Source organism: Ornithorhynchus anatinus, chromosome 5 (assembly GCF_004115215.2).
Source record: "Ornithorhynchus anatinus isolate Pmale09 chromosome 5, mOrnAna1.pri.v4, whole genome shotgun sequence".
Classification (NCBI taxonomy): Eukaryota; Metazoa; Chordata; class Mammalia; order Monotremata; family Ornithorhynchidae; genus Ornithorhynchus; species Ornithorhynchus anatinus.
This window is the reverse complement of record NC_041732.1, coordinates 67,389,779-67,410,250: the sequence shown is the minus strand read 5'-3', so window position 1 is coordinate 67,410,250 and position 20,472 is coordinate 67,389,779. Positions and strand designations below refer to the sequence as shown.

Sequence of the window (20,472 nt, the reverse complement as noted above, 5' to 3'; positions counted from 1 at the left end):
CCTCTGGACTTCAGTTACTTCACCTGTAAAAGGGGGATTAAAGGCTGTGAGTCCCTGTGGCACAGGGACTGCGTCCAACCTGATTAGGTTGTGTCTACCCCAGCTCTTAGTAAGTGCCTGGCTCAAAGTCAGCACTTAACAAATATTTAAAACAAAACAAAAAGTCTCAGAGCCTGGCTAGCCTCCCAAGTAGATGCTTCGTACCCCTCTAACCTCCCTCCGTTGCAGGAGGGGCTGTCTTGAGCCCTGGACAGTGATGGTGGTGGTATTGGTTTCCACATAGAGGCCCAACAGACTGGCATCTTCAAGCGAGGCTACCATTTCACCTCGCAGGGACAGCAACCAGGCATCCTAGACAAATGGGAAAAAACACTGCTCAGTAAGTCAGTAAGTCATTCAGTCAGCCGGTCGGTCAATCAGTCAACCTGTCAGCCGGCCAGTCAGCCTGTCAGACAATCAGTCAGTCAGCTGGTCAGTCAGTCAGCCGGTCAGTCAGTCAGTCAGCCATCCCATCAGCTGGTCAGTTAGTCAATCAGCCAGCCAGACAGTCAGTCAGCCAGTCATTAAAGTCATCCAGTCACATCATCTAGTAAACCAGCACACAGAAAATCCAAAAGGCAAGCCAAGATCTCCCAGTCCCTTGCAGCAAAATAATGAGGATGATGGAGTCACCTGTCCAAAATGACAGATGAACCATGGAAGACTTCAGGACCAAAACCCTGGGTAAACTCTCACTCACCAATCCCTGTCCGTCATGCTTCCACCTCACAGGGTAGGGAATGGTCCAAGGGGGCAGTGCTGCAGCAGATTTGCAAGCAAGAGGTTTACATAATGGTGGCACTTTGTTAAGCCCTTATTGTGTGCCAAGCGCTGGACTAAGCACTGGGGTCGATATAAGACAATCAGGTCCCTCGTGGGGCTCACAGTCTAAGGAGGGGGGAGAACAGTACTGAACTCCCATTTTGCAGATGAGGGAGCTGAGGCAAAGAGAAGTTAAGCAATTTGTCCAGGTTCACACAGTTGGCAAGTGGCAGAGCTGGGATTAGAACCCAGGTCCTCTGAGTTCCCAGGCTGGTGCTTTACATGCAGGATCCTTATCATTGGCTTGAAAGCATTCCACCTTCTTGCTTCCTCCTACCTCACCTTGCTACACTCCTTCTACCATCCAGCCTGCACACTTCACTCCTCTAATGCTAATCTTCTCATTTTGCCTCGATCTCATTTATTTCACTGCCGACCTCTAGCCCACGTCCTGCCTCCTCAAATCTGACAATTACTCTTCTCCCATTCAAAGCCTTATTGAAAGCACATCTCCTCCAAGAGGTCTTCCCAGACTAAGCCCCTCTTTTCCTCTGTTCCCACTCCCTTCTGCATCACCCTGACTTCCTCTCTTGGTTCTTCCCCACTCCCAGTCCCACAACACTTATGTACATATCTGTAATTTATTTGTATTGATGTCTGTCTCCCCCTGCCCTCTAGACCATAAGCTCATTGTGGGCAGGGAATGTGTCTGTTGATTGTAGAACTGTACTTTCCCAAGCACTTAGTATGGTGCTCTGCACACCGTAAGCACTCAATAAATATGATTGAATGAATGAATGATCTTTGTAGGGCTGAAAAGACCACAGCCCAATGCTGATGCTGTGCCAGAATGCCTTGAACTATAATCACTATGGCTTTCACCACTCACATTAGTCAGTTACTTTCAGGACTCCTGCTAAGACAAGCAATGGGGTAGGTAACCAGGTCTGACACAGTTCCTACCCTACATAGGGTTCACAGCCTAAGTGGGAAGTAGGTATTTGATTCCCATTTTACAGATGAGGAAACTGTAAGCTCTTTGTGGGCAAGGAACGTGTCTACCAACTCTGTTGTATTATACTATTCCAAGCTCTTAGGGTAGGGCTCTGTGCACAGTGCTCAATAAATATCACTGATGGTGAGGCACTGAGAAGTTAAGTGACTTGTCCAAGGTGACTCAGGAGGAAAAAGACAGAGCCAGGATTAGAACCCAGGCCCCCTGACTCCCAAGACGATAGGCCACACTGCTTCTCCAGGCAAAACCCCTTCATTACTGATCAATCACAAGCCCCAGCAGTCTTTTTCCTGTCTTCGGCTGTTCTACCTCTCCACTACAGTGAGCTCTGGGTCAGACTTTGGGGAAGAGAAAAGAGGCCCGCAATCAATAAATCATATTTATTGAGTGCTTACTGTGACGAGGGAAGCCTAGAGCTTGCACTTGCCAATCAATCAAACAATAGTTAGTGAGCACGTAGTCCGTGCAGCCCACTGTACTAAGCTCTTGAGAGAGTACAATAGTTAGTAGATAATCCCTGCCTGTAAGGAGCTAGATTGTAAGTTCATTGGGGCAGGGAACATGTCCACTAATTCTATTGTATGGTACTCTCCCAAGCACCTAGTACAGTGCTCTGCAAACAGTAAGCGCTCAATAAACACCATTTATTGAGTGATTATTAATAATAATAATAATTGATTCCAATCAACAATTTCAGGACCCGCCTCGGAAGGGGCCGGGCCCTGTGATGAGAGAGCAGTATGATGGCAGCAACACAGAGAGAGGAGAAGGCCTCAGGCGAACACTCCGGGAAATATCAGGCCTCCAGAGGGTCTCACAGAAGGGGGGACGCCTTACCCTGTCACGCAAGATGAAAGCCAATGGGGAATTTCAATCAGTACCATAATGCAGATTGGGGAGAAGTCTGTCCTCACACAAAACACCTGCCAGGAACTCATATGTACCAGGAGTGGAGACAGAGAGGAGAATGCTGCACCCTGAGCGGAGTGAAAAGGAGATTCCCAACTCTCTTTGGGCCAAGGGCTCTGGACTAAAATCTAGAACAATAATAAGGGCTTCAAGATTTTGACTTTGACCTAGTGGAGGGAGCACAGGCTGGTGTAAGAAAATCTGCATTCTAAACTCAGCTCTGTCACTTGACTGCTTGGTGACCTTAGACAAGTCACTTAATTTCTCTGTGCTGTAGTTTCCCAATCTGTAAAATGGGGAACCCCTGTTCTCCCTTTCCTTTAGGGCTCAGAGCCCAATGTGGGATGGGGCTTCTGTCTGTCTGATCTGACTGTACTTTGCATTGCTTAACAGAGTGCTTTATATATAATAAGTTAGAAGTAGCATGGCCTAGTGAGTAGAGCATGGCCCTGGAATTCCGAAGGACCTGGGTTCCAGTCCCGGCTCCGCCACTTGTCTGCTGAGTGACCTTGGGCAACTCACTTCACTTCTCTGTGCCTCAGTTACCTCAAATATAAAATAGGGATTAAGACTGTGAGCCCCATGTGGGACAGAAGCAGTATGACTTAGAGGAAAGAGCCAAGGCTTGGGAGTCAGACGTCATAGGTTCTAATCCCGGCTCCGCCGCTTGTCAGCTGTGTGACCATGGGCAAGTCACTTAACTTATCTGGCCTCAGTTATCTCATCTGTAAAATGGGGATGAAGACTGTGAGACTTACTTGGGACAACCTGATGACCTCGTATCTACCCCAGTGCTTTGGACAGTGCTTGGCACATAGTAAATGCTTAACAAATACCAACATTATTATTTTATCCACGTGCATCTATTCTTGCACTTAGTACAGTGCCTGGCACATAGTAAGTGCTTAACAAATACCATAAAAAAATAAGTGCTTAAACAACACAATTATTATTACTATTATTACACAATTGGTCTATCCCTGCTCCCCCCGCTATCTTTCCCAAGAGTGAGGGAGCAGGTCCCATGTAAATTCTTTTTTTTTCACCCCCAAACTGAATTCATCTTGACCCCTCAGACATTCAAGGCAGCTACTGGCTTCAAAGCGTGTCTACCGACTTGGTTATATTGTACTCTCCCAAGTGCTTAGTACAATATTCTTCAAACAGTAAGCACTCCATAAATACAGTTGATCGATCGACTGATTGACACACACTCCCTCCCTGTCACGGAGGGAGGGACAGCCCGGGTCTTCTCTGCCCGTTCTGGGCAAGATGTTCGGGCCACACCTACCTGTCCATTGGGGTTTCGCTGGGGCAAGGGCCGAGACACCTGAGGAGCAATAAGAAAGAAAGCAGTGCTCTAGAGGAAGCTCATAAACATTTTTGTGGGAGTACAGAAGAGTCCGGCAATTACCCCAGTAGGTAACTTGCAAAAGTAGTGTTCCAAGCTCTGGTCATTGCTCATTAAGAGGAAAATGCCTGTTATGTTCTGAGACTCACAGGGCCAGCAGGGATAGGACACTGCTGTCTCTAGCTACCTCCTTTGCTTTCGGCAGCTCCCGGTGGCTTCTCTGGACCTGACCCCGAGGTTGGGAAGCGGAATTTAGAGAAGCAGCAGTTGGGGCGGGCATTGTTCTTGGGGTGAAGCAGTGGAGGTGCTGATAATTTACTAGGAGTACTGAATAACTGGAGAAGTAGCATGGCTTAGTGGATAGAGCACGGGCCTGGGAATCAGAAGGACAAGTGTTCTAATCCTGGCTCCATCACTTACCTGCTACATGACCTTAGGCAAATCACTTAAATTCTCTGGGCCTCAGTTACCTCATCTGTAAAATGGGGGTGGAGACTGTGAGCCCCATGTAGGACATGGACTGTGTCTGACCTGATAAGCTTGAGTATCTATCCCAGTACTTAGTACAACACCTGGCACATAGTAAGCACTTAAAGCTACCTTTAAAATAAATATTTCCCTTTAGATCTCCCTGGATCTTGCTGCTTCCCTGGAAGCAGCGTGGCTCGGTGGAAAGAGGAAAGAACACAGGCTTGGGAGTCAGAGGTCATGGGTTTGATTCCCGGCTCTGCCACTTGTCAGCTGTGTGACTGTGGGCAAGTCACTTAACTTCTCTGCGCCTCAGTAACCTCATCGGTAAAATGGGGATGAAGACTGTGAGCCTCATGTAGGACAATCTGATTACCTTGTATCTACCCCAGCACTTAGAACAGTGCTCTGTACATAGTAAGTGCTTAACAAATACCAACACTACTATAAAACTCAACATATGCCAGACTGAGCTCCTCATCTTCCCTCCCAAGCCCAGTCCTCTCCCAGACTTCCTTATCACCGTGGATGGCACGACCATCCTTCCCGTCTCTCAAGCCCGCGATCTCTGTCTCATCTTTGACTCGTCTCTCTCGTTCACCCCACACATGCTATCCGTTACCGAGACCTGCCGGTTTCACCTTTACAATATCGCCAAGATCCGCCATTTCCTCTCCACCCAAACGGCTACCTTACTGCTACGGGCTCTCGTTATATCCCGGCTAGACTACTGTGTCAGCCAGCTCTCTGATCTCCCTTCCTCCTCTCTCGCCCCGCTCCGGTCTATTCTTCACTCCGCTGCCCGGCTCATCTTCCTGCAGAAACGATCTGGGCATGTCACTCCCCTTCTTAAACACCTCCAGTGGTTGCCTATCAACCTCCGCTCCAAACAAAAACTCCTCTAGGCTTCGAGGCTCTACATCACCTTGCCCCTTCCTACCTCTCCTCCCTTCTCTCTTTCTACCGCCCACCCCGCACGCTCCGCTCCTCCGCCGCCCACCTCCTCACCGTCCCTTGGTCTCACCTATCCCGCCGTCGACCCCCGGGCCACGTCCTCCTGCGGTCCCGGAATGCCCTCCCTCCTCATCTCCACCAAACTGATTCTCTTCCCCTCTTCGAAACCCTACTTAAAACTCACCTCCTCCAAGAGGTCTTCCCAGACCGAGCTCCCCTTCTCCCTCTACTCCCTCTACCGCCCCCCCTTCACCTCTCCGCAGCTTAACCCTCTTTCCCCCAAATTTCCCTCTGCTCCTCCCCCTCTCCCTTCCCATCCCCTCAGCACTGTACTCGTCTGCTCAACAGTATATATTTTCATTACCCTATTTATTTTGTTAATGAAATGCACATCGCCTCGATTCTATTTAGTTGCCATCGTTTTTACCAGATGTTCTTCCCCTCGACTCTATTTATTGCTATTGTTCTCGTCTGTCCGTCTCCCCCGATTAGACCGTAAGCCCGTCAAACAGCAGGGACCGTCTCTATCTGTTGCCGACTTGTTCATTCCAAGGGCTTAGTACAGTGCTCTGCAAATAGTAAGCGCTCAATAAATACTATTGAATGAATTAATTATTATTACTATTTCTATTACTATTATTACTATTATTACTATTTCAACAGGGCTCTTCAAAGAGGTATGGTGTCTGAGAAGCGGCTGTTGGAAACAAAAGACTAGCTTGACCCTAAAGCACCAAGGCCTGCCGGTCTCACCTTTATAATATCGCCAAGATCCGCCCTTTCCTCTCCATCCAAACGGCTATTTTACTGGTACAGGCTCTCATAATATCCCGGCTGGATTATTGTGTCAGCCTTCTCTCTCATCTCCCTTCCTCCTGCCTCTCCCTGCTCCAGTCTATTCTTCATTCCACTGCCCGTATCATCTTCCTGCAGAAACGCTCTGAGCATGTCACTCCCCTCCTTAAAAACCTCCAGTGGTTGCCTATCAACCTCCGCACGAAACAAAAACTTATCACTCAAGGCTTCAAGGCTCCCCATCACCTTGCCCCCTCCTACCTCACCTCCCTTCTCTCTTTCTACTGCCCACCCCACATGCTCCGCTCCTCTGCAGCCCACCTCCTCAACGTCCCCCGTTCTCACCTAGCCCGCCGTCGACCCCTAGGCCACATCCTCCAGTGGTGCTGGAATGCCCTCCCTCCTCACCTCCGCCAAACTAGCTCTCTTCCCCTCTTCAAAGCCCTACTGAGAGCTCACCTCCTCCAGGAGGCCTTCCCAGACTGAGCTTCCCCTTTTCCCTCTGCTGCCTCTCTGCCCCCTCTTCACCTCCCTCTGCTAAGCCCCCTTTCCCCCCTTTCCCTCTGCTCCCCCCCCCCCTTGCCCTCCCCTCAGCGCTGTACTCATTTGCTCATTTGTATATATCTTTATTACCCTATTTATTTTGTTAATGCGGTGTATATCCCCTTGATTCTATTTGTTGCTATTGTTTTTGTCTGTCTCCCCCGACTACACTGTAAGCCCGTCAGTGGGCAGGGATTGTCTCTATCTGGTGCCGAATTGTACATTCCAAGCGCTTAGTACAGTGCTCTGCACTTAGTAAGCGCTCAATAAATACTATTGAATGAATGAACAACTTTCCACACCACCCCATTTCAAAATGGCATTGCATCTCTCATCTGGCCTTTCACATGGCCTCTCTCTTCTAGCCTCTAATTACCTGTCAATTCCCCCATCTCCTCTCCCTTCCTCTGGTGGTGCAAGAGGTGGTGCAAGAGGCTTCTCCTGTAGACTGTAAGCTCGTTGTGTGCAGGGACCGTATCTATCAACTCCATATTGTACTCTTCCAAGCGCTTAGTACAATGCTCTGTACACAATAAGCACTCAATATCACTGATTATTTCTTTATATTAATGTCTGTGTTCAGCCTCCAGAATTTCTCCATCAGGGTGATATAGACCGCAAGGTCATTGTGGGCAGGGAATGTGTCTACCAACTGTTATACTGTACTCTCCCTAAGTGCTTAGTACAGTACTCTGCACACAGTAAATGCTCAATAAATACCACTGATCGATGGATTGCAGCTCCCAGGCTAGTTTTCTGTCACTTTCCAATTCACACCTGAAAACTCTGTTCTTAGTACAGTGCCTGGCACATAGTAAGTGCTTAACAAATACCATAATTATAATTTCCTTACCCTTGGTTTTGCCCAGAGACCTATGATGCATGGCATTTGAGATGATCTGTTGGCAGCCAGCCATGGGTCTCCCTAGAATGCTTCTGTTTGAGGTAGCCCTTCTCCTCGAGGCATGTTGATAATATGCTCAATCAGTAGTATTTATTTATTTATTTTAAGGTATTTGTTTAGCACTTATTGTGTGTCAAGCACTGTTTCAAGTGCTGGATAGATGCAAGTCAATCAAGCCGGAAACAGTCCCTGCACAACATGGGGCTCACAGTCTAATAGGAGGGAGAATGGGTAATGAAATTCCATTTTGCAGTTGAGGAAACTAAGGCCCAGAGAAGTTATTTGCCCAAGGTCACAGAGCAGGCAAGTGGCAGAGCTGGGATTAGAACCCAGATCGTCTGGCTCCCAGACCCATGCTTTACCCCCCAGGCCACACTGTGAGAGGAGTGCTGAACACTGAAGCAAACATTTGAGCAAGAACAAGAGAATAAGATTAGAATTAGATAAGATAAAAGATTCTACAGTCCAGGGGGAAGACAGACACTAAATAAATTGCAGATAGCAAGGAAGCAACCAAGTATAAAAATATGCATTTTGGGATTATGGGGACAAGGAAAAGGTGAGTATTTAAGTGCTCAGAGGAAGGGGATTCATTAAGAGAAGCAGCATGGTGAGGTGAATAGAGCACGGGCTTGGGAGTCAGAAGGCCATGGGTTCTAATCCCGGCTCTGCCATTTGTCTGCTGTGTGTCCTTGGGCAAGTCACTTCACTTGTCTGGGCCTCAGTTACCTCATCTGTAAACTGGGGATTGAGACTGTGAACCCCATGTGGAACAGGGACTGTGTTCAAGCCGATCTGCTTGTATCCACCCCAGTGCTTAGTACAGTTCCTGGCAAATAGTTCAACACTTAACAAATACCATAATAATTATTATTTATTATCTCTGAGAGAGCCACCAGCTACAGGTGACATAAATTCAGGATGAGATGGAGTATAAGCTGGTTGTGGGCAGGGAACGTATCTACTAACTGTTATATCCTACTCTCCCAAGAGCTTAATACAGATCTCTGCACACAGTAAGTGCTCAATTAACATTATCAAGTGATTGATAGATGAAGTGATATCTTACTAGGCTGTAAACTCACTCTGGGTGGGGAATGTGCCTGTTCATTGCTATATTGTACTCTCCCAAGTGCTTAGTAGAGTGCTTTGCACACAGTAAGTGCTTGATAAATACAAAAGAATGAATGAATGAATTCCAGAAGGATAGTAAGAGATGGGGAAATGCCTGCTGAGATGCAGGGAGAGGGAGGCCGAAGTGTTTCTTAAAAACCATTGGCTTGAACCCAGAGCAGATGCCTTTAAAATGCCCCCTCATCGCCCTCCCCTTCTCCCCACAGGCCACTCAGAAACTACTACCCATTGCCTAGGGGGGGAAGTGAGGCATCTGATCAGCAGGAGGGAGGGAGAAACGTTCTGACAGAAAGAAAAATAGTAAAGATGGGAGGGAAGAGCTTAGAAAATACCTAGAGACAAATGTTCTGCGCTCTTTAAGTATCTATGGCTGAATCTTTTTGTACAAGGTTATATTTAGGTGCCTGTGGACATTCATTAGAACCTCTGGGTACTCTTTACTGGGAGCAATAGCTAATCACTACATTGAGTTTATGGGTACCCCTGGGTACACTTAACCCAGGGCAATGAATAGTTATTGTGCTGCATTTTGTTCTGTGCCTGTGGGCACACTTAAGTGAGTGCACTAGATAGCTACCAGCACGGCACTGACTCTGTGTACACCCGTGGGCACACTGAGCTATCAGCAGGGGAGACCCAGTGTATTAAATATCTATGTGCCTAGTGCCCACAACTGCATTTAACCAAGGGCATCGCTGGTGTAGCTATCTTAATTAAAACTTAATGCAAGTTCAAAGTGCAGCACGGAAACAGCTCCAAAAATCACAGAGAATGGCTCAATTAGATGAGGTTTTCTGGAAGCAGTCTCTGAAAGGAAGGGGTTGGGAGGCAAGATGCCTGGGTTCTCATTGTGGGAAGGGAATGTGTCTACCAACTCTGCTATATTGTTATAGCGTACTCTCCCAAGGGCTTAGTATATGGTAAGCACTCAATAAATATGATTGATTCTCTGGTTTGCCTGATTCCTTATCACAGGTCATAGCCTCTCAGTTCATTCATGCAGTAGTATTTACTGAGTTCTTACTGTGTGCAGAGCACTGTACTAAGTGCTTGGAAAGTACATTACAGCAATAAAGAGAGACAATCCCTGCCCACAACGAGCTCACAGTCTAGAGGGAAATAATTATAGTATTTGTTAAGCGCTTACTATGTGCCCAGCACAGTTCTAAGCCCTAGGGTAGATACAAGGTAATCAGGTTTTCCCCTGTGGGGCTCACAGCCTTAATCCCCATTTTACAGATGAGGTAACCGAAGCGCAGAGAAATTAGGTGGTTTACCCAAGGTCACCAGGCAGACAAGGGGCAGAGCGGAGATTAGGACCCATGACCTCTGGCTCCCAAGCCCATACTCTCCCCACTAAGCCACGCTGCTTTATTGTCTCTGTTTCCCTATCTGGAGAACATAAGGAGCGCTTCTTCCCACCCATATAGCTTACAGAGGTTCAAATGCTTGGTATTGTGCTCTGTACACGGTAAGCACACAGTATAATTACCACTGATTGGTTTGTGTTTGGAGGTCTTCAGGGTGAGACCTTCTGATTACTAAGCAGAACAACTGAAAGGAAGGGAACCCAGGAATCCTGCCTCCCAGTCCCTTCCTTTCAGGATGCATCCCCTACTTCTCCTTATGAATCGAGAGGAAGCAGTGTGGAAAGAGCCTGGGCATCAGAGGACTAGTAGTCTAATAATAATGTTGGTATTTGTTAAGCGCTTACTATGTGCAGAGCATTGTTCTAAGTGCTGGGGGAGATACAGGGTAATCAGGTTGTCCCATGTGAGGCTCACAGTCTTAATCCCCATTTTACAGATGAGGTAACTGAGGCACAGAGAAGTTAAGTGACTTGCCCACAGTCACACAGCTGACAAATGGTGGAGCCTGGATTCAAACCCATGACCTCTGACTCCCAGGCCCAAGCTCTTTCCACTGAGCCACGCTGCTTCTCTACCACGGTTGTTGTTATTAGTATTCCAATACTGTCTCTGTCCCTTGCCTGCTTTGTGACTTTAGGCAAGTCACTTAAATACTCTGTTCCTCTGTTCCCTCATCTGCAAAATGGGGATTCAATATCTGTTCTCCCTCCTATTTACACTGTAAGCCCCATGTGGGACCTGATTATAACTTCCTAGTACTTAGTTCAGTGCTTGGCATATAGTAAGCACTTAACAAATGCCACAAGTATTTTAATTATTATTAATAATAGCAATGATAATTACAACAGAATACCATGAAAAGAGTAGGGGCTGTATTCAGAGAAGCAGCATGGCTTAGTGGAAAGAGCACGGTCTTAGGAGTCAGGGGTCATGGGTTCTAATCCCATCTCTGCCACTTATCTGCTATGTGACTTTGGGCAAGTCACTTAACTTCTTTGTGCCTCAGTTACCTCATCTGTAAAATGGGGATCAAGACTGTGAGCCCCACGTGGGACAACCTAATAACCTTGTATCTATCCCAGTGCTTAGAACAGTGCCTGGCACATAGTAAACACTTAAATAACATTATTATTATTATTCATTGATCATGCTGAATCAATCGTATCAATCTGATTGCTTATTGTGCTCATTGTATAGAGAGTGCTTACTGTGTGCCAGCACTGTACTAAGCACTTGTGAGAGTACAGCACAACAGAGTTGGTAGGCACATTCCCCACCCACAAGCTCACAGTCTAGAGAGGGAGACAGACATTAATATAAATAAAATTACAGGTAAGTATATAAGTGCTGTGAAGCTGAGAAAGGGGTGAATAAAGAATGCAAATCGAAGTGCAAGAGCTATTCAGAAAGGAATGGGAGAAGAAGAAATGAGGTCTTGAAGAAGGCCTCTTGGAGATGTGCTTTTAGTCAGGCTAAGAAGGGTGAAGAGGTGGAGGAGTTGGTGGTGATGACAGCTGTTAGAAAGAACCACTCCCTGACCAGCCCCTAAATGGTTTGGGAGAGGCAAAATCCCAGTTACCTGGGGAACAGTCACCTGTTATTCCATGGTCTCCAAGTGGTGGTGTGAATTTTGCAGGGAGGGAGAAAAGAACTTCCTGCAAGTTGGGGGTAAACTTAAAGGCTTGGGAATTTTTCCTGACGATCTCCCCTCTCCCTGGGGAGGGCTGCTAGTTTCACTGGGAAAATCCTAGAGAGAGAGTTTTACCCATCCATAAACTGCATGCTTCCCAGCTGTCCTCTGACCAGGAATTGCCAGGATCCTTCATATCAGTTCCATCGTGTATATTGCCAAAGGCTCTGTTGAATTCTCTCTCGCTTTCTCTCTTTCTCCCCTCCTCCCCTCACCTAGGGTCCTCAAGGACCCAGGGTAGTGGGCAGAGAAGCAGTGCTACCTATATCTATAGGAAAGCAATGCCCAGTTTGGAATCCACTTGGAGGGCATCCCATTTTCTTCTCATCCCAGGCATGTGTGGTGATGGCAGAAGAAAGTTGGTTTGAGAGGCAGTCCTACACTGCTTTCCAGGTTGCATCACCTTCAGGTGGGGCCAGGTCCTGCGGTGCCGGAAGCAGTGGAGGACGGAGGCTTCTGGAACGGGTGGCAGCTGGCAAAGCATTATTAGGTTGAGTGACAGACTGGCTAGGCGTGCTGCTGCTCCCCATTCTGGAAAAATGCAAAAAGCTCTGCCTACCTCAAAAGCCACTGGGTAAATGTTTGAATGCTCCCATCTGCCTCCATTGCTTTGACAACAGTGAAAACCTCAGGGAGGTGGCCACTCCAGCCTCAACCCAAAATGAGCTCAAGGTACAAGAGCTTTTTGGGGGATTTTTTATGGAATTTATTAAGGGCTTACTCTGTGCCAGGCACTGTACTAAGTAGTGGTATAGAGACAAGCTAATCAGGCTGGACACAGTCCATGTCTCACATGGGGCTCACAATCTTAATCCCCATTTTACAGATGAGGTAACTGAGGCTCAGAGAAGTTAGTGACTTGCATCAGGTCACACAACAGACAAGTGGTAGAGCCAGGATTAGGACCCAGATCCTCTGACTCCCAGGCCCGTGATCTATCCATTAGGCCAGCCTGTTTCTCAGTCGTAGAGGGAATTGAAGGGGTCCAGATGGCCAGTGAAACAAAACTGCCCAGGAAGACTCGAGCCTGTCAACAGGAGGCCAGGACTGCGACTCTTGGAGAGGACACAAGAATCCATAACAGAAAACTCTGCTCCGCTTACCTGAATGAACTCTGGTTCACAACGGATACTCTCTTGGCCCAACCAGGAAGTAATCACAGGGCACTTCATTATGTAGCTATCTCTTTGCCCGAATCCTTTTGCTCCTTTTTGGAAGATCCTGATTTCCAACCTGTAATTTGCTTCCTAGAGGTGGGGCAGAAGTGTATGTGTAAATGAAAGAGGAAAACAGTGGTTAATGGGCTGCAATTATAGGTCAGTGACTATTCACAGCAAATACAATTAACATTAATTGCCAGGATATGCTAGGCTGCTTCCATCACAAGAGGAATGAGCCATCAGTTGATGCAAGGAGTGTTTTCATGCCATGATTTGGGAAGGTCTTGATGGAAGTTTTAGGGAATGTTCTTCCCATAATACAAATGTGTTCTGGGATAGCAGGGTACTCAGGTTGGCACAAGTAGGTTCAGTTTAGAATCTACTCTAGTTTAGATTTAGTTTAGAAAGAGTGGCTCAGTGCTTAAGCATGGTTTTTACCAAAGTGTGATAGTGCTATAGATTTTAAAAATTACAATGGAGGGTAATGCTCTAGATGGTAAACTCATTGTGGGCAGGGGGTGTCTGTTATATTGTACTCTTCCAAGTGCTTAGTACAGTGCTCTACACACAGTAAGCACTGCTTCCCAACATCTTCACAATAATTTGTGTCTTTGTGTTTTGGCAACTTTACGGTTTTAATACAGTATAGTATCAATGAATGGCAAGAGTGTAAAGCATTCAGCTAGTGGTAGATGTAACCATTCTGTAGGAATCTGTATGATAAAAATCATTCAGGGCGGTATCTTCAAACTAACTATTCTTAGTCCACTAATTCCCACTGACTAAATGGTTCCTATAATGCAATTTCCCCACAGCACAAGGTTCTTCTGATGTTGCAGAAATAACTGTACATCTTGCCCAGCCACAGCTAGGGACTGAGTGGAATCTGGAGGTTGAATTTTGTCTTTAGTCTGTTGCCTCCAGACCAAATTCTGGGATTCCTCTAAGTTGGGCCCCATGTAAAGAAATCAGGATGGTAGGGGTGCTCCTTATAGGAAGGGAACTAATCCACTAATTTCTGTTGTAGTGTACCTCCAAGTGCTTAGTACAGTGCTCAGCACTTAACAAACCCTCAATAAATACGATTGATTGATTGATTGATTGATTAAGGAAACTGTTACTGCATAGAAAGAGCCTGCTATCTCCTTGCTCCAACTCATTGTATGCACTCAAATGGTACTTAATTGATCAGTCCTCAAGTGGATGGAGACCCTGGGCCTAGAATGGACTTTCTCTTACTCATCCTTTCTTCACCTTCCATCTCCTTCTCCTCTTGGGTCCTGACCCAGCCTTCTTCTCTTCAACTACCCTTTCCTCCCCCATCCTTCTTCTGCTCTCCTAGACTTCCTCTCTCTTTCCATCTCTTCCTCCCCTAATCTTCCTCTCTCTATTCCTGCCTCACTCAAGTCACTCTCTCCATAGCCTTCCATCTCTGATCTCTGTATCCTTTGATTAAGCCTGTCTTGCATTTCTTTTGTTTCAACCTGTCACAAAATCCAGACGATTTTGGATTTTGGATGGAGAGGAAAGGGTGGATTCTGAAGATGAGAAAGAAGAATTGACAGAATTAACTATTCCTTCTCATCTCCAGAATCCACCCTTTCCTCTCCATCTGAAGTGCAGGTACGCTGATCTAATCATATACCATCTTGACTACTGCATCAGTTTTCTCACCAGCCTCCCTGACTCCTGTCTCTCCCCTTCTCCAGTCCACACTGCACTCTACTACCTGGATCATTTTCCTGAAAAACCATTCAGTCCAAACCTCCCCATTCCTCAAAAACCTCCAATGGTTCCCCATCTACCTCTCTCTCAAACAGAGACTCCTTACCATTAACTTTAAGGTACTCCATCCTCCCTTCCCCGGCAAATCCCTTATTTCCCAGTACGCCTTCCCATCTGCACCACCTATGTGCCCTTAAGCACTCTGACATTCACTCCAGCCCCACAGCATTTATGTAAATATCCTTATACTCTCAGCATTTTTTTGTGGGCAGGGATAGAGTCTACCAACTCTATTGTATTTTCCCAAGAGCTTAGTACAGTGTTCTGCACATAGTAAGCACTCAATAAATACCACTGATTGATTGTTTTCTGATATTGGAAACTTTGAAAAGTGGGGCCTTGTTCTTCCTGCTGAATACAAGATTTAACTCCCACTGCACAGATAATAATGTAAGCTACCAGTAATATTCCACTGAGTGCTCAATAAATACGATTGGCTGACTGAGGGGAGGAGAGTAGTGAGCATCGTGAAGACACTCACCTCCTGTTGCACAAAGCAGGCTGTGTAGAGGACTTGGAAGATATAATCGCCATTCGGATCAGGGTGCAGAGAATAGCCACATTGGGCCAGCAAAGGGCTTGGCCATTCCAGAGATTCCCAGGTCACTGTAATAGAGAAGGTTGGAGATATGGGTTGGGCCCAGGATTAGAAGGGTATGACTCTCTTCCTTCTTGCCACTCCTACACTCTGGGATCATTTTTGTTTGTCCTCCCACTGGATCATGAGTTCTGGAAGGGCAGTGATTGTGAGTTCTGCTTCTGTGGTTCTCTCCCACTCATTCAATCATATTTATTAAGTGCTTACTCTATGCAGAGCACTCTATTAAGCACTTGGGAAAGTACTGTACAGCAATAAACAGTGACATTCACTGCCCACAATGAGCTCACATTCTAGAAGGGAGGCGACACATATCAATACAAATAAGTGCTGAGCAGGATGCTTGGCACACAGAAGGCATCCAATAAACACCTCATCAGCCTCCTCTCTGATCTCCCATCCTCCTGTCTCTCCCCACTTCACTCTATACTTCACTCTGCTGCCTGGATTATCTTTCTGCAGAAACTCTCTGGGCATGTATCTCCCCTCCTCAAAAACCTCCAGTGGTTGCCTATCAACCTTCATATGAAGCAAAAACTCCTCACGCTTAGCTTCAAACCTCTACATCACCTTGCCCCCTCCTACCTCACCTCCTTCTCTCCTTCTACAGCCCAGCCTGCACACTCCCCTCCTCTGCCGCTCACCTCCTCACAGTCCATTTGCACCTGTCCCACCATCGACCCCTGGCCCACGTCCTACCATTGACCTGGAATGCCCTCCTGCCTCACATCCTCCAAACTAACTCTCTTCTCCTCTTCAAAGCCCTACGGAGAGCCTTCCCAGACTGAGCCCTCCCTTTCCCTCTGCCCCTCCTCCCCTCTCCATTACTCCTACTCCCCCGCATTGCTCTACCCCCTTCCCCTCCCCACAGCTCTTGTGTATATTTGCATATATTATTCATTTTTTATTTTATTAATGATGTGTATATATCTATGATTCTGTTTATTTTGATGGTATTGATGCCATCTTGTTCTGTTCTGTTGTTCTGTTCTACTTGTTCTGTTCTACTTGTTCTGTTCTACTTGTTCTGTTTTGCTGTCTGTCTCTCCCTCTTAGGCTGTGAGCCGGTTGATGGGCAGGGATTGTCTCTATCTACTGCCAAATTGTACATTCCAAGCGCTTAGTACAGTGCTCTGTACACAGTAAACACTCAATAAATATGATTGAATGAATGAATGAGGATGATGGGCCTTCTCTTCTATAATAGAGAGTTTCAAGCCATGAAGGATGGGGTCGTGAGCAAAGACTATGGACAGCTCCAGGTCTAGAAGGTTCCTGTTTAACCAGATTTCAAAATCTCACAATAATAATAATAATAATGCATCATCAGTGGTATTTATTGAGCATTTACTATGTGCAATGATAATGGTATTTATTAAGCACTCACTGTTTGCCAGTAAGCACTAGGGTAGATGCAAGATAGATCAGACACAGTCATATACAGGACTCACATTTTTTAGATAAGGAAACTAAGGCCCAGACAAGTAAACTGACTTGCCCAAGGTCACACAGCAGCAAGGATTAGAATTCAGCTCCTTTAATGGCCAGGCCCTTGCTCTTTCTATAGGCTGAGCTGCTTCTCCAACTAGGAATTCCCCAGCTCAGTGTCCTCCCCAACACAGGGATTTTGAGGCAACTAGAAGAATTTCCCAAAGTGATTCTTCTGGTTGCCTCAAAATCCCTACATTGGGGAGGACAGTAAACTGCCTGGGCTTCCTCCATCTTGGCGCTGTGATTTTGGCCAAAGGAAGGATGCCAAACGACCATTCACACTGGGGAAATAAAATGTCTTCACCTGGAGGTGCAAATTGACCTGACTGGTTTTCATTTGCACTCCTGTTTGCACTTTGTAAACATTTGCTTTGCTCCATGCTGTTCACACCTGCCTGCTGTTTTCTCAAGTTTATGGAAGACAGCAGGGAGGATTGTTTCTCTGCCCCCAGCTGGGGCACCGGCCCCTCCGCCTGAAATGAAAGCTAGCTGGGGAGAGCTACAGGTGCTCCTGACACAGCCTGAAACTAATGGCCTGGAGCTGGCTGCTGAGACCGATTCCCTGATTATTGACTTTGTAATTTTATGCCTAAAACTCCTTTATAATAACACACAGAAATGTTTAATGGCCTCTATCCAGAACCATAAAAATTCCTTATTGAACAAGTGTTTTAAAACTATTAATCTATTGTTTTTCATTAATAATAGCACTCCAAAGGACAGGTAATGGCTTAATGTATCTGGATGGTTTCTTCCTGGAAAATGGCCTTTTAATATACAAACACTGCCCAGGTTCCTTCCATTCTGCTGTTCACCTCTGAGGTAGGGGCATCTGGTTGATTCCTAGTTTTGCATTACTTGGAGGATGCTTTGGGCCCCTGAGGGATTAATCCAAGCTGAAGGGTGATGTCTGAGCTCCCCTCCTCAACCTCAGACCTCCTGGGGAGAAGAAGCAGGAGTTTAGAGTGCCCTGGGGGTGGGGGAGTTTTGGCAGAGGGGCTGCAGAGTCTTGGCAGCATCTCTCTCTCTGTTCCCCCTACATCAAAAGAGGTCCTCTCCCTCTGTCCCCAGCAGCACTGCTGCCTAGGGCTTGGACAATAGTCCCTGTTGGTGGCTAGAGATGAAAAAGCCCTTGGTGAACTCAGGAGTGCCTCCCCTTCCTCTCCCCAGCCCAGTCCCATCCCCACTAAACCGGAAACAGCCTTGGCCTTCCTGGGTGTAGAGATCCCCTTTTCCTCTCTCAAATCCATCTCTTCAGGGATGATTTATCCTGGTCCTCAGCCCGACGGGGGTTAGGAATCTGAATGGCTCCCTGAAGCGTTCAGTTTTCTCTTTACGGCAAGGACTAATCTAGGCCTTTGTTGGCAGCAACCCCGTGAAAACTGGGCCCTCTCACTTGGCATATGCAGTGTCCGGGACAACCACTGCTTCAGTCCGTCTGCGTGGCTCTTGGGGATCCAGAGGGCCATATAATCCGAGAAGCATTCAACGTCATCTGGCAAGATAGAGAAAATACTCATGAGAAAGAAGGACCTCCTGGCCGAGCCCCAACCTGAGAAATGAAGGGATTGGAATGGAAACAAGTGAAGGAGTCGGCTCTCCTGGGCTATGAGGGGCATTTGGTTAGGGGCAGAGCAAGGGCCCTGAATTTGGGCCATTTATAATTCTGTCTATCATTCTATCTATAATTCTATTTATTCATATTGACACTACTGATGCCTGTCTACTTGTTTTGTTGTCTGTCTACCCTCTTCTAGACTATGCGCCCTTTGTTGGGTAGGGATTTTCTCTATTTGTTGCCCAATTATACTTTCCAAGCACCTAGTACAGTGCTCTGCACACAGAGTGTTCAATAAATATGATTGAATGAATGAATGTATGAATGAATTTGGGAACCACCCATCACTTCACAACCCCAGGAGGCTAAAGAGAGCAGTGGAGTGAGCATGGCCTAGGGGGAGTTCTAAGTCCAGAGATGTGCAGGGGAATTGTCCTGATTTCCCAATGTGCATGCTCTGGCCCTGAACCTAGAATCTCAGGTTCTCTGGAGCTGCACCAATCTCAGAGGACCCACTGAGTAGAGCTCTGTCAGGGCTCAGGAAATAATCATTTTGATTTTTATTAAGCACATGCTATGTACCAAAGCACAGAACTAAGTGCACAAATATATATACAAAGTCATCAGACCAGGCAGAACATCTGCCCCACACCAGGATCATCATTCATTCATTCAATAGTATTTACTGAGTGCTTACCATATGCAGAGCACTATACTAAGCGCTTGGAAGGCGCAATTCAGCAACAGATAGAGACAATCCCTGCCCAATGATGGGCTCACAGTATAAATGGGGGAGACAGCAAAGCAAAGCAGAGCAAAACAAAAACAAGACAACATCATCAAGATAAATAGAATCAAGGGTATGTACACTTCATTAACAAAATAAATAGGGTAATAAATAATATATACAAATGAGCACAGTGCTGAGGGAAGGGGAAGAGGAGAGGGGAGAAGCAGAGGACGGGGTGGGGAGGGGGAGCAGAAGGAAAGGGGGCTCAGCTGAGGGGAGGCGAAGGGGGTGGGGGAGGAGCAGAGGGTGGAGGGGGAGCAGAGGGAAAAGGGGGGAGCTCAGTCTGGGAAGGCCTCTTGGAGAAGGTGAGCTCTCAGTAGGGCTTCTAAGATGTAAATCAGAAATCAATCAATGGTATTCACTGAGCACTTACTTTTTTATGGTATTTGCTAAGTGCTTACTATATCCCCAGGCACTGTGCTAAGCACTGGAGTAGATACAAAATAATCATATAGGACTCAGTCCCTGTCCCACATGGGGCTCACAGTCTTAATCCCCATGTTACAGATGAGGTAACTGAGACCCAGAGACATGAAGTGACTTGCTCCTTGTCACCCAGCAGACAAGTGGTAGAGCTGGGATTAGAACACAGGTCCTTCTGACTCCCAGGCACATGTTCTATCCACTAGGTCATGCTGCTTCTCACTAAGCCATGCTGCTTCTGTGTGCACTGCACTGTACTAAACACCTGGGAGAGGCCACAATAACAGAGTCTGTAGTAACATTCCCTGTCTACAACAAGTTCCTATCCTTATTTTCCAGGTGAGGAAATTGAGGCCCAGAGAGGCTTAACAACTTTCCACAGCCAGGGACAATGCTGGGACTAGAATTTGGGTTTCCTGACTCCCAGTTCCATTAGGCCTTGCTGCCAGACCAGATACGTCCCCTAGGCTGATGGGACCCATCAGGTCAGAACAGAGCCAAACTCCCGCAGCCTGAGGCTGGTCTCAGATGGCCCTTCAGTCCCCCACATCCTCTGCTTCAGGCTGGTAGCCGAGGTGGTACCATCCACGTGGGCATGAGGCAGGTCTCACCCCGAGTGGTTGGGTTTTCACTTCTAATGCCCTCAAGAAAAGGCTCTACCTTCTGAGATTTCAACCACCTGGCGTGAACTGTCGTTGTTCACCAAGCGGGGGAAGGTCCAGGTGAAAATCAT

The 20,472-nt window shown here is 46.8% G+C and overlaps 1 protein-coding gene across 1 annotated transcript in view; it reads right to left on the bottom strand.

Moving 5' to 3' along the window:
- Nucleotides 1–20,472, bottom strand: part of C5H1orf127 (chromosome 5 C1orf127 homolog) — a 28,908-nt gene extending 8,436 nt beyond the window's left edge. Inside the window, exons 1-6 of the mRNA XM_029066068.2 lie at nucleotides 20,400–20,472; nucleotides 18,365–18,463; nucleotides 15,361–15,485; nucleotides 13,038–13,181; nucleotides 4,017–4,055; nucleotides 205–351 (exon numbers count right to left, since the gene is read on the bottom strand). Coding sequence (XP_028921901.2) covers nucleotides 205–351; nucleotides 4,017–4,055; nucleotides 13,038–13,181; nucleotides 15,361–15,485; nucleotides 18,365–18,463; nucleotides 20,400–20,472 — 627 coding nt within the window. The remainder of the gene's footprint in view (nucleotides 1–204; nucleotides 352–4,016; nucleotides 4,056–13,037; nucleotides 13,182–15,360; nucleotides 15,486–18,364; nucleotides 18,464–20,399) is intronic.